The sequence below is a fragment of the Melospiza georgiana genome, chromosome 2, assembly GCF_028018845.1.
Source record: "Melospiza georgiana isolate bMelGeo1 chromosome 2, bMelGeo1.pri, whole genome shotgun sequence".
Taxonomy (NCBI): Eukaryota; Metazoa; Chordata; class Aves; order Passeriformes; family Passerellidae; genus Melospiza; species Melospiza georgiana.
The window spans coordinates 68,016,633-68,030,535 of NC_080431.1; the positions used below are offsets into that span (position 1 = coordinate 68,016,633).

Below are 13,903 nucleotides of genomic sequence, written 5' to 3' on the forward strand. Positions count from 1 at the left end.
AAAGTGATCTCAGTTCAGTCTTCTGGATTAGAATTTATGTGAAATAGAAGTGTAGTTTCATCAGTTAATAGATTAACTAGCAAACCGACAAGAAATTAATTAATTGGCTTTCCAGTATTCCACATATAGCTTATAAAACTCACACTTTTATTATACTAATATAATTCCATTGTTGCAACCAATAAACATTAGCTGTACTTGAAATACATGAAGTGGCAAACATAGAATATTGTTTTGTTCAAATATTTAACTCCTATTTGGGTCGTTTTCATCCCAGTCAAGAATTTATAGTCACAAGAAGCGTGACCAGAAACCATCACAATTTCACATTAAATAAAGTACAGCATGTCTTGAAGAGAACCAGTTTGTTATCATGATTTCTATGCAAATGTGAAATTAGGTAAGAGTGCATTCAGTTCTTACATCTTGCAAATGAGATTCTTTCTTCTTGGCTGACAAATTTAAGTGCTTCTCTAAGATGGAATAATATTTCTCACTTTCCTTGTCAAACTTCTTCTTCCCATCCTGAAAAACAAAGCATTCCCAAGTGAAATATTTGACTAAATATCACAGCTAACTTAAATTAAAAGAAGTAACAGGTGCCAAGATATGCCAAACTATTAAACCACTTTTGTTGGTTCCAGTATTTTTAGGGTTGAATTCTTAAGTGGAACTAAAGATAGTAGGAGAACTGCTTCAATTATTAAAAGCAATAGTAAGCAGGATTTTTCCCATAAATAACAAATCCATTCAACAGACTTGCATGGTTTCCCATAGTAGAGGTACATGAGATTTTATGTCAGTGGTATATTTTTAAGCAGACACTTATTACAAAATAATCTTCCCCAAGTTTTTTAAGTCTACCTAACTGCCACACTGTTTTAAAAAACAAACAAACAAACAAAAAACCCCAACCAAAATCACAAAAAATCCCAAACAAACAAACAAAAAACTCCAAACACCTCACCCACAACCAACAAGCAAAAACCCCTAAAAAAACCCCTTACTGTGGAGGACACAGATGAGCATAAAATATGTGATGAAGACATAGTCCTATTCTTTGCATTTAAGACTAATACGCTTATTTTCCACCCACTCTCCTAAAATACGAGGATGATGGAAAAGCATATGTGTGGCTGCAAAATGAAATTGGTCCAAAAGTCTGTTTCCAATAATATTTTGATGTGTCTGAATGTTTAAGCTTGTCTCATTTAAAAGTTATCCTGCCTTATTCTTTTCCCACTCCTCTTTGTTTTTCCCATCATGCGCAGTCAACCCTCACATTTCTACCGTAAAACTATTTTGATACATAATACAAAAGAGCTACTACTTGGAGTAAATTAAGAAGCATCTTACTTTCTGCAAACAAATTCAGAATTCATACTTCAAATCTTTTAAAACCTGCTGTTCTGAAATTTAAATCTGAAATTTAAGAAAAAGATAGGTCTCTCAAAAGCTTTTCCATTCTTCAAGGAGTGTCAAATTTCAAGAAATACGAGAACTGATTGAAGTTGATATCCCATCAGTGTATTATCAATGATAAATCTATAACGTTTTATTAAAAAAATATTTATTCCCTAAAAAAAGCAACTTCCTGCCAGTGTTGTTTATAATCTTAGTTAAGTCCTAATGATTAATAATTTGAATATTTTCAGAAAACAAAAAAAGCTTCAAGACAAGCAGTTCTACTTGCCCATGTGCAAAAGCTATTAATGATAGAAAAACTAATTACTGGACATCATGCAGTAACATCAGGTCATTTTAAGAACCATAGTGGTTCTCTCCCTGACCTCTTTCTCTCTAGAAATTTTTTTATACAAAAACAAATAACTGGCTCGCATTGAAGCACCACCCTGTTTTCCTTAGTCATATTATGGGAAAGTCAGGTCGGTCAGAGAAATAAGAAATAGGAGGAAGATTTTAACAACATGAATTAAAGCTTATCAACCAGTTGCAACAACAAACCACTTAATGATTGGCTCCAGTGACTAAAGTTTACAACAGTAATTATAGTAGACTGCTAAACACATATACTTTCTATCCTGCAAAAAGTTCAAATATAGTTAGTATGAAAAATACGCACAATTTAATATTCACACTTCTTCACAACAGAGATATCTTTAAAAGAAGGAAAAAACAGAAGGAAAAGAAGGGACTTGACCCAACAAAAGATTAAATAACAATACAGAATAACTACTAATGCCTTTTATATTTAATTACAGATAAGCAGATACCAGGACAAAAAGGCAAAACAGGAAAAGATAAAAGTTTGTATTTTGTTCAGCAAGTGAAAAAAACCTATAAGAATTATCTTCCAGAATCTTTCCCGAACACATTCTAAAAAAGATAGAAGGAAGAAGGCCAGAGTTGTGGCAAATAACTTGTAACTAAAGAAAGCAACTTCTGTGGGGCTGAAATCATAGGTCAGTTCCACAGCCACAGTTTTAGTGTGGAATGCTCAAGTGCCAGGTCTTCATGATGAAGCAAGAGCAACTTGTGTATGTCAACAGCATGATGAAAGGTGCTGTGTATCTCAACAGCATCTTTGGTCACAAACAGAAATTCAGTTCAGTTGATCACTGAATGAAAGGGGCAGTTAGTTACATACTGTCTTATCTTCTGAGATAATGATATGTGCTGGACTAGAAATATGAATCAGATTATTTTAAAATCCAAGTGACAAAGCTGTCAAAGTCATCAACTTCAGGAAATACTCAAGTTAAAGGCAAGCTTGATGCAATGAAAAATGTCAAGAGAATTACTTTTTAGGTGTTTTTTTCCCCATGTAATTGTAAGGTGGGAAAGGAGTCTGCCTGATTGCAGTATTCAAGCCTTTGGTCATAAGCTACTGGAGTTCAGTGGTGGATAGCCTCTCCACTAGACCACCTACCTCAGAAGGTAACTTGACACAGCCTTTGACAATGAGGTCTGGGTGCTGAGTGTACATTTGGACTTGATATTGTGTTTGCTGTCTCAGATGTCAGATCAAAGGAATGAGCCAAGCAGTCATGGGCAAAGCTCCTACAGGATTATTTATTTCAGACTGGGATCACCCAGCCCAGCCAGCTCTTCCATCCTTCCTTCCTCCCCTAACAGATTTATGGTATGAACCATAGGTATTCATCTTGCCTTGTGAACTATTTGTCTCAGAACCAAGGTGATCGATAAGTAATGAGTAACCCAAAGTCTGGCCAGCCACTTGAGCTCATAGTGACACTAACAGAACTTTTACTAACAGGAGATGGAAAAGAGTGTGAAGCTGCCCAGTGAGAGTCAAAGAAAAAGGGGTGAAAACAGGACTTTGACATCTGAAATAAAGTGCACCAAATACATGTCAATGCCTAGAGGGGACTATTGATACACCTAATGTGGCTCCCATTGCTTTTATTTTCTGCTATGATCTATACCAAAATCTGAGAATTATGCATCACAACCTCTCTTTATATGTATAAAAGGAAAACAGAAAATTAAACTATCACATATAAACAGATTAGTCCCCCCTTGCCTGCCAAGAACAAGAAAAAAACAAGTTCAAATAAACTAATTGTGATTTTAAGACATATTGTATCTCATGTGAAGCTTCATAAAGATATCCATGGCACCATCCATAAGGAAACAAGGAATTTGAAGGCTCTCATGGTCTTCTGCCAGCTCTCTCCCAGGCTGCACCTCTACACTGCCACATATCTGCTCAGCCTCCACAGTTTTTTATACCAGTTATGTTAAAGAGAAAACTACAAATTGGAGCTTGTCTGTCACCAGGACAACTTCTGGCCTAAGTGCAGTGTTTTCAGAGACAATACATCAGATCAACTTCTTCCTCCTTCTTCAGATTTTAACTTAAACAAGACCTTCTTCCTTCAAAGGTAGAAGTTGACAAAGTAAAAAGACTAAGAGAAATAAAATGTGAGTAAAGATCTCTTGGCAATTTGGACTGCACTAGCGTCTTTACCTGGCGATACTCCTGGGAATAAGTTTGCAGCAGGATAGTGTTTCTGGCTTTGCTGTGATTACTCAGACATGTTTCTGGGAAAAGTATAAAAAATACTGGCCTCAACAGGTGAGTGAGTTTCCTTTGCTTGGAAGGTCCTCCAACGTGCCAGTAAAACCCACATATTTGGATGTACTGAAGCCTCTGAAATCTGTTTACTTAATAAAAATTAGCAAAAAAAAGATACACTCAGAAGCAGGTGATTCATGTTCTGGATGAGAATAAACAGTTTATGCCAAAATAGCTCTTGTCTCACACACTCAGTCAGTGACTCACAGCACACAGGCTCATCCTAAGTGGAGTCACAGACTCAGCTTATTCCTGCTTTAGCCTGTTCTTTTGCAGCCTTCAAAACACTTTACACACAGCCCCTGCCCAAATAAACTATCTGAATCCTGGTCCCAGCAATCTGTGCCCATAAGACTGAGAAATCTACTTTTCCACATACTAGGAGGCTTTCAAAGGAAGTTTCCGTGCAAAAACATCTCCTCAAAGTTTAGGAGACGTGATTGCTTTTGCCTAGATTCCACATTGGATCAAACCCCAAGGAGAAGAAATGTGGTTGGATAAGAAAGCTTGTGCTGCACTGTTAGCAGAACAGACTGCACCAGCCATGACACAAAGCTTAAGGCATGTGGCCATAAGGAACATGCTAATTCCTGATCTCTGTACTGTCTCTTATTCCCCTCAGACTCCAGCTTTCTTTCATCCTTGCACATCTTTCCTGCAGAGAAAAGAGAAATTACATAATATTAATCCTTGGTGTGTTTTACACTGACATAAGTCAGTCATATAAGTCATCAACACCTTTTGTCTAGACTAAGTCCTGCAGATTCTAAACACTGTAAATGTCTCTGTATAGTTGTTTAACCATTCTCAGGTGTGTCAAGCCTTATATCAGTTCAAAAATATTTACAGTTTGGTTCAAATTTCTAGGAAGCCCATTAGGAAAGCCCTTAACCACACACTCGCCTTACAGCATTTAATGGAGCCTTACTAACTGCCAGTACCCTCTTGAGAGACTTAAGTCATGTAATACTGCATCCAGGTTTAATTCCTGGTTTTATTCTCTCTGCTCAGATTTCCTGCATAGTTTTATTTCAAAACTGATTAGAAAACCTCCAAAAAATTATCTTTTCAGAAATAAATTTTTCTTGAGATACTTCTAATTATAGGCATGCCAGTTAGAAGTTCAAGTCAAAAGGTGTTCTTGTATTCCTCTTGTTTTACAAATATTTATGGCTGTGAGAAGTCCAGAGATCAATTGCTGAGAAGTTTATTAAAAAGTTGACTCAAGTGAGTCAGATAGTTTTTCCCCTGCTCAGAAAGATTTTGACTGCATGCCGTAACTAACCATATACATGCTACAAATCACTGGCATGATTCCTACAAATTTTACCCAATAGCTGTATTTTTAGATATAAAGCATAAATCGTTGTTATATTTTAAAGTTGACTTTCCTTTTCCACAGGAAATATCAAGAAATCTAGTATTTTTATAATGGTCTACCACTACTTCATGGGCAGTATTTAATGTCAAAACTGTTATATGTATCTTCAGAATAATTACATAAATTATTCCTCTTTATTTTTCCAGAAAAGAGCCTCTGCTGTCCTTCTCATTCTCTTCCCTTTTTTTAGTCCCGTATCTACCAATATAACATTTTGGTGTTATATCTATCTACTAGCTATATCTTGTATCTGTCCATAAAGAAATTTTTTAACTCTTTGTTTGCTGCAAAATTAATATCTAATGCTTTAAGAAGCTAATTCGTAAAAAATCCCACAAAAACATTATCCTTGTTGAAACCATAAAATAAACATGTTTTGCAAGAAATTATTTTAAAAGGATCATGAAAGGAAATTAAACCAGAAATCACTGCAAAGAAACTACTTGGGAAAAAAGAAGTCAATATCTTGAAAAGAGGAGAATACCTTAATTAGAAAGCAAATAAACATTGTGAAACATGGCCATGATGATTTCTTTCTTCCCCTCACCCAGAATTAGTACATATTTTTTCACCAACTCAAACTGAGGTTTAGAAACTGTAGAAACTGGCACATAAATACAACAGTAAGACTTGAATATAGATCAAGTCAGACACATTTGACAGTTGAAGAACTGGAAGGTAACATTGAACTCTATGGAGATCAATAAAGCCACATCCATTTTCTTTCTCTTTGACAACAACTGCAAAAATGTTGATTTTTGCAACAACAAACTGGAGAGGTTCATTGCTAGAATGTTAGACTTCACATATATTTTCTCAAAGCTATCTTTTTCATTACCTCCCAAACAAAAAAATTAAATTTTATTTTTATGAAGTTAGTGGGATTTTGTTTGGAGATGTGAGTTTGGGGATCATGTCTTACTAAGTAGCAGGACAAACAAAAATAGAACAGTAGTCTAGAAAATAAACTAAACTTAGTTTTGGAAAGATTGATTTGAGCTAAGATCCTATGGACTTCTTGGAAAATTTAAAATCTCAGAGTCTCACAACTGCTCCTTTGAGGAGAAAATAGTGAATTCACCTTCCATTTTATGTTGCCTAAGGTTTTGTTGAGCGTTCTCATGGAAGTAGTTGGTGAGTTGCTGGGTTTTGGTTGCTTTAATAGTATTGAAAAGAACTTCTTTTTGGTAGAAATTTTGATTTGCTATGTGAATGCAAAGGGTTCAAGAACAGGTTGAAAGATGTGAGAAGCCTTTTTTTCCCAGAAGAAAAAGTGAAAAGGTGATATAAAAGTCCCTCGCTCCTCTTACTCCTCCAAAACAGAATTTAATGTACTATTAGGCTATAGGGTTTCCCCAAATCCAGAAGAAAGTCAGAAAAGTTAAAGGACATGGTTTATGTATCATTAGCAAGTAATATGAAGTGAAGCAAATTTGTAACATATTTCATAAAGAAATCCTTGATGATTGACATAAAATAGGGTAAATATATTCATAAATTATATCTTATGTTCCTCATAATTGCTAGCGAAAACACTTCCAAATTGAAGCAGAATGCATCATGTAGAAAATTAAATGTCCAAATGACTATAAATCTTAAAACCATTTCTTTAGTAAAAAAGAACAACCATATGCAAACCATGATGATCCAGAAAACAATATAGTATAAGACACAAATAATTATAATAAAAAGAACATATTGCAACTATGGAGTATAACAAGGCAATAAACTGGGAATACAAGACTGTTCAGCAGCATTAAAGCTATGAAGACAGATATTAGAAAATGGCAGTTAAAAAAATAACCTCAATTAAAATCAGGTAAGGAATACATAAAACTGAAATATACTTGAAACAAGCCAAAACTAATTTAAGTTTAACTGGAGTTCACATCTGTGTAAAATACTGAATAACCTTGCAAGAGATAATTTACTTTCAGGCTCATAAACTTTTGAAGAAAATGTTCTTTTCCCTCTGTAATGCCTTTAGAGATCCAAGTATCAGGTACTTTCAAAAGTGTATCCTGGAAGAGGAGAATCAATTTCCTAATAATTCTCTATGTAATTCCATCAGATGTTTTCAAATTAAAAAGCAGATACTATTAGGTGAGAAAATGTGTTTGTAGGATGTCACTTGTTTTTCTCCAAAAAATTCTCTCTTGAGATAGAAACAAAAGTATTAGAAGTTCCCAGCATTGCTGTGAAAATGCATGCAAACATGCCAGTACTGTCAGGTCACAAAGCAGGACATATTAGACTCCCTGTTATTCAACTGCAAAGCTGTCTTGAGTTTATTTGGCATTTGCTGATTCCAAGAGTAGCTGCTCTGTGTCTGGGAATCTCCTAAATCCCTGCCCAAGAAGCAGGACTGGTAAGTCTACACACGTAATCTCATTTTATTACTTTACTGTCTACTAAATATGAAGTATTTGTCTGGAATAACTTACTTTGGATATTATAAAGTTACTGCTTAAATAATATGGAGAAGCACCCTAGAACTTCAGAAACTGACTTTCTTTTCTCTGCACCAGGTTTAGGATAGCTTTCTGAAGTTTAAAATATTTTATCATAACAGGAAGAGGTTTGTTCCTGTACAAAAGCTTGCGACTTAAAATGATTTCAAAAACAAAGTCAGCCATGCTCTTTAGGAGCTCTTGAAGAGGTCACTTCATCTGCATAGTTAGCAACATCTTTGCTTTGTTGCAAAGACAAAAAAAAAAGTTACATCTTGTTACATCTTTGCACTGAGAGCAAAGATAAAGAAAAAAGCTGCAAAGAACATAATGTCATTCAAATAAAGCAATTCCAACAGAACAGCTTAGAACTTCACATACTCACTACTTTATTTCAAAAGCTGCAGATAAAAATATCTCTTTCTTAACTAGTAATTTCCTTTTTTAAACCCTCTTTGGGAATCTCCCATCTATGCCAGCCAATCAGCCACTGATCCCAGAGTGCCAGCAGCACATTCAGCATCGCTCACGGTCCCGGGGCAGCTCCGACGTCATCGCGACAGGACTGCAGCGCTGACCTGAGGAAGAACTTGAGGCGTGCTTTGAGAAATATTTTAGATTAATACACGCAACTGGAAACTGCTGTTTACAGATATTTTGGGGGGGAAAAAAAAGGAAACAGTCTGAGGTCAATGTCAGATTTGATTTTGTTTTGTTTTGTTTTGAAAGCATTATTTTCAGAGTCCCTTTTACAACACTGATAAAAGAACACAAACTATCACTTTGGGGTGAAAAGTTAAGCCTCCCCAGTGGCGTTGTTAAGCTCACCGAGTGCTCTCAGATTACTTCTTGGGGGTGGGTGTTTAATCTTCTCATCAAGACAAGGATCTGAGAGCACCCCTTCTTGGCAAACTCCACAGGAACAAACAGTTCTGTGGTAGCTACTATAACCTGACAGGTCCTGAAATAACAAAACTGCTTTATTTGGTGGAGAGATGGATCTCTTGATGCTCCCATATCTACCAAGACACAATAAAGTTTAAAGTAATGATGTCCATTTTTGTTTCAGCACAGATAGTTCCCAGATACAATCATCCACTTCACTTTGGAACAGAGTTATTTCTGAGTTTGCTTTACCAAAAGCTAAGTTGCCATATTAGTAGGAGATTCAAATTTGTATATTCCCAGGCCCCTGCAGAATCTGCTGCATAGACAGAACAAGATACTGGATGAAGGGAAATCTGTGGCAATACAGCTGATCAAATGATTTTCTATTTAGAATAGAAAAAGGCAACTCCACCATTCATATGGAATAAAGACCCACAGACTCCACATCATCTGAGAAATGTCCAAACAATGCCCAAATTGTAACTCTAACTGTATCTATTTTTATGCTGTTAAATTAATGACACCACAAAACAAAGGAAAGCAATGCAGAAAGAGATCTTAATTTTCCCCCAAACTGCTAAAGAAAAACCCCAACATGTAACAGAGTAAGATTAACAGATTAATTCATATCCATGTATAAGACATCATAAATTAAGCATTTCAGTACAGCTGTGGCACTATACAACACCCGCAAGCACAATTCTGAAGCAATCCCTGTAGGCTAAGAGAAGGCAGCTGCCTTTTTCAAAACATAATGAATTTGGTTTGATAAAGGATGCTAAAACTCAGGATGGAGTCTAATTTTGAACAAGGGGAGGAAGAGCAGGGGACTAGGTGCCTTTGAGCTGCTCCTTGTGCAGGGAGCAGAATACCAAACTCTGCTTTTTTAAGTCCTGTTCTGCTCTGTGCCTGGGCAATTGGCCACTTCCTTTATTTCTCATAATCCTTCTTGAGACTTTTAAAGTCTCATCAACAACCTTGAGACCTGCTTTTCAGGTGTGGGAACATGATCCTGTCCACGCTGTGGCCAAGAGCAAGACTAAAAAGAACTTAACAGGTGAGTAGAGCTACTGCACTCTGTTTGCCAAATCCTCCATGCCCTCAAACACCCACTAAGAAGTTTAGTTCCCCTGTGAGCTGGAAATTAAGTTTGAAGGTCAATGTCTTTGTTCATACTTTTGATCACAGCTCAGGAGTCCAGCAGGATTCTAGCAGCTGTGCAGGGTCAGGATGCAACCTTCCTGAGTCCTTCCTGTGACACACACCACAGTAGGCTGCAGCAGATTAGCAAGAAAAAAAGCCTTTATTCAATTAGAAGATGTCAAAGTTTTCTTGCATTTTTATATTCTTTTGTCCTTTTTCAGTAAAAAGGCTAACACTACATAAGTTTTTAATTTTTTTTTGCTTTACTAGCTGTAGATTTTAAAAAATAAATGCTTCTTTTTGCTAAGAAAGGTACACTGCATGCTCACTTAAACAATTCCACCAATTTACACATTTATTCTAAGCCTTAATTCTTAAATGCTATGGCAGAATAGTAAATTATTTTCCAACTTACTACAGGGGACTAATTTATTTATTCTTAATTTATATCTGTTTTCTTTATGATGCAAATTAGAATCCTATTAAACTGCAGAAAAAACAAAGCTTCAAAAACTGGTTTTAGTCAGTGAGCCAGTTAATCACACTCACTTATAACAGAGAGGCTGCATTTAACATAATTTATTGAAACTGATTATGCACATAACATTAACTGTTTTCCTCCAAAACACCTGTAGTTAACACACTGAACTAACAGTTTTTAATCACTGTGTCCACAATCTTATGAGATTTGGGTTTTCACTCTCATCTTTTAAAAGAATACACTAAAATTGAAATAAGCTTTTAGGATTGTTGTCTTTCTTTTGTTTGTTTTTCTGTTAACTTCCTAAAAGCCTGTCAACTTTGAATGAAACAGTAATTGAATTGAAGCAAACTGAAGTGAGAAAATAATTTTGTTTCATTTGCATGAGCTGTCCCAAGAAGATCAGTCACTTCAAAAAGACTCTGGGTCAGCCAGTGTTGTCTTCCAGTTTAATAGTTTGGCTCTGCACAGGAGAAAGTAAGACTTGCTTAGATGAAATGTATGCACAGAGGGCTCCTCATCAATGTTTTTGAAACTTTCCAAATATTTCACATACACAAGTGTAGAAGAAGCAATGGCTAATCATACTGGCATTACAATTATTTTGTTTGTGGCAAAAATAGGTCTTTCACTGCTTGATATTTCCCTATGTTTATTTGAATAAATAAGGGAAAATACATTTGATCTATTTAAAAAAATAATTTAATATACATTTTCATTAAATGCAAGTTCTGATTTCTCATTTCTTGCATTTGATAATGCTAGTTTAATTAAAATATCAGATTAGACAACATATATGGGATTATTTCTCAAATGAAAGTGTTCTAGGACCAAAATCTTGGAGTGAAATGTATTTACTAGTGCAATTCACAACTTTCACAGTCCAGAAACTTAAACAAAACTTGAGGATTTATGTAAGTAAACAAAAAGCTAGAGAAAATTTGTGCTTCTCTATCTATCAGAGATACATGCCTATTAACCTATAATACCTAAAGAGATTGCCATGAGTTATTCATCAGTACAGCAGATCTTATGGCATGAGCTCTCTCATGACCATTGAGTAGCCCCAGTTCTTCATGCTCAATTATTTATTCTTACACTTTATACCAAATCCTCCAGCCCTCCTCCTCTATCTCAGCAACCTATGGCAATACCATCAGTTTTTTTTAACCTGGTCATTACCAAAAATAAAACAACAGACTGATCTCAAATTGCCCCATGGGATCTTCTAACTGGTGACTTCTCTCTAACCACAGTCCCTCCCATAAACAAAACTCACTGCCCTTTTGCATTGAGCTAGTTCCTCTGACAGACTGGGTTTCTCACACTAAGCCCCATCTAAACTACATTACAATGACTCATGTAGAGTGTTATAAAAGACTGGCTGAAATAGAAATAGGTTTGATCCCCTGTATTTCCTTGCCTACAGAATAAGTTATCAAGGAAGACATCAGGTAACTGGTACTAAGCCTTTTTGAGAAACTCTTGCATTTTAACTCAAAACATTTGGCCATCCATAATACCCCTTGCCTGTCCTCTCATTGCGCTTCCTTCTCCTGGCCCCCTCCCTCCATGGTTCAGACTGACATTAAAACACACCAAATCTAGTGGATGCAAATACTAAACTTTGAGTGGCAGACACCACTTGTAATGAAACACCTCCTGCCATACCTACTACAGCAAGGTCACTCATTTTTCTCAGTTAAAGGACAACAAGTGCTATGATTTCATCGGATACCGAGGAAATTGATTCACCAAAATTGGCATCCTGGTATTTCTAACCATCTTAGATACTTATCTAAAATGCTGCTTTGACAGCTTTCTGACAGACCTTAAAAAATGGGGGTTTTGTTTGTTTCACACTCTTCAATTTCTAGACAATCCAAATTAAACACAGAGAGAACGTGCTACCTCCTGCATGCCTATATGTGAAGATAGATGTGAGTAAAGATGTGTGAAAATTAATCCCAGCAGTGAATATGGATTTGTTTCCCAAGAAGAAAGGAATTCACTGCTTTGAATAAATGAATGAAATTAAATAATGATAAAAACTAATCCTCCTGGCCAAAACAAATTATTTTATGAAACAAACAGATGGAATTGTAAGGAGGACACAAAACTCTCCTTTTAAGTCTTAAAACCAAAATTGCTTCTGTTGTCTTTGATCTGATTTAAGTTGTATTAAAGGTCAATGAACATTGGAACAAATATTGCCAAATACTGCACTCAATGGATAAAAAGAAAGAGGAAGGTTTGGCTTTATTGTCCATAACACATCACACAATGAGCTCACCAGAATTACCAGCTGGGGCCTCGCAAACCACATTGACCAAATAAGGCAAAAGGCTTCGTGCCTGGAATCCTTTCCCAGTTACCTCACCCGGCGCTTCTGCTCGCCTTGCTACAATAATTGGAGAGGTCATTTTTTTAAACTCAGATGGAGTAAATCAACAGGCTGTCCAATGCAAAGCTGGGTTTGTGTAGTCTCTGGAGAGAACTCAGCTTTATTTAAACTGAGTGTGTACAGAAAAGGAATAACTGAAATATGTGCAATAAAAACAGAAGAGCAAGTAGTATAAATCAAGAAGAGCAAGTGATGTAGATTTGTATATTGCTGGTTAGATTACAAACACTAATGTTTTATGGGGAATGTTTCTCAAATTTGTTGGGTACCTTTAGGTTTTTGAAGTGCATGCGAAGAAGTGGTCTTTAATGTTATTCTTGTGTTATTCCAAAAACACTTGAACTTTGCACTCTTGGGTTTATATGGTCCTTGTATTTAAAATATAGTTTTGTAATGTCAACAGGATATATTTTATCTTCCATATTCTTTTTGATTTCTGAGACCATATTTTTGTCTAAACTCATTATAGTTTTGAAGAAAAAATTAAATATTCTCATTCTCTATATTAAAAACATTTATAGAATATTCATCATGGTAGCAAAAAATCTTTTAAACTTAATTATTACAAAAATAAGTTTACAAGAATTTATTTTTAAAATAAATTTTTTAATGTTTAAAAATTTTATTTTTAAAATAAAATGGTGATCCTCATAATTTATAACATTTTCCCCTGTTTTCCCTTGGGAGGGTAGGGTTTAGTCGTATTTATCTGCAACTGAATTTTATCTGGTGTTTCATTAGAAAAAATGAAAAAAAGCCCAGAAATCACCTTTAAGTGCTCTCTCACATAATCTTTAGCCCCAGGAAAATCTTACAGTAGTACCTAATATAATTTCCTGTTTTGTATGTTGGTAGCACAACTATCTAATAATATTTTTCTTCCACAAAATTTGGAAACACAGCTTAATAGGGTACTAAAATGTAAAAAGTCCGATTAGAAAACAGAGTCCAACACCCAACAGCTGCCTGGATCTCTAGTTACTGCTAACATTGCCAATATTAAAGGCATAACATTGCCAATACTAAAGGCATACCAATCTTGTGCTTCTATACCCAATCCCTTTAAATGTTTGTCCATAAGATATTATGATGCAAA

The 13,903-nt window shown here is 35.5% G+C and overlaps 1 protein-coding gene across 1 annotated transcript in view; it reads right to left on the reverse strand.

Annotated features, from left to right (window-relative positions):
- The window catches only part of ARHGAP42 (Rho GTPase activating protein 42), a 143,780-nt gene that overhangs the window by 49,112 nt on the left and 80,765 nt on the right, over positions 1-13,903 (reverse strand). Inside the window, exon 5 of the mRNA XM_058018498.1 lies at positions 424-525. Within this exon, the coding sequence (XP_057874481.1) occupies positions 424-525 (102 nt within the window). The remainder of the gene's footprint in view (positions 1-423; positions 526-13,903) is intronic.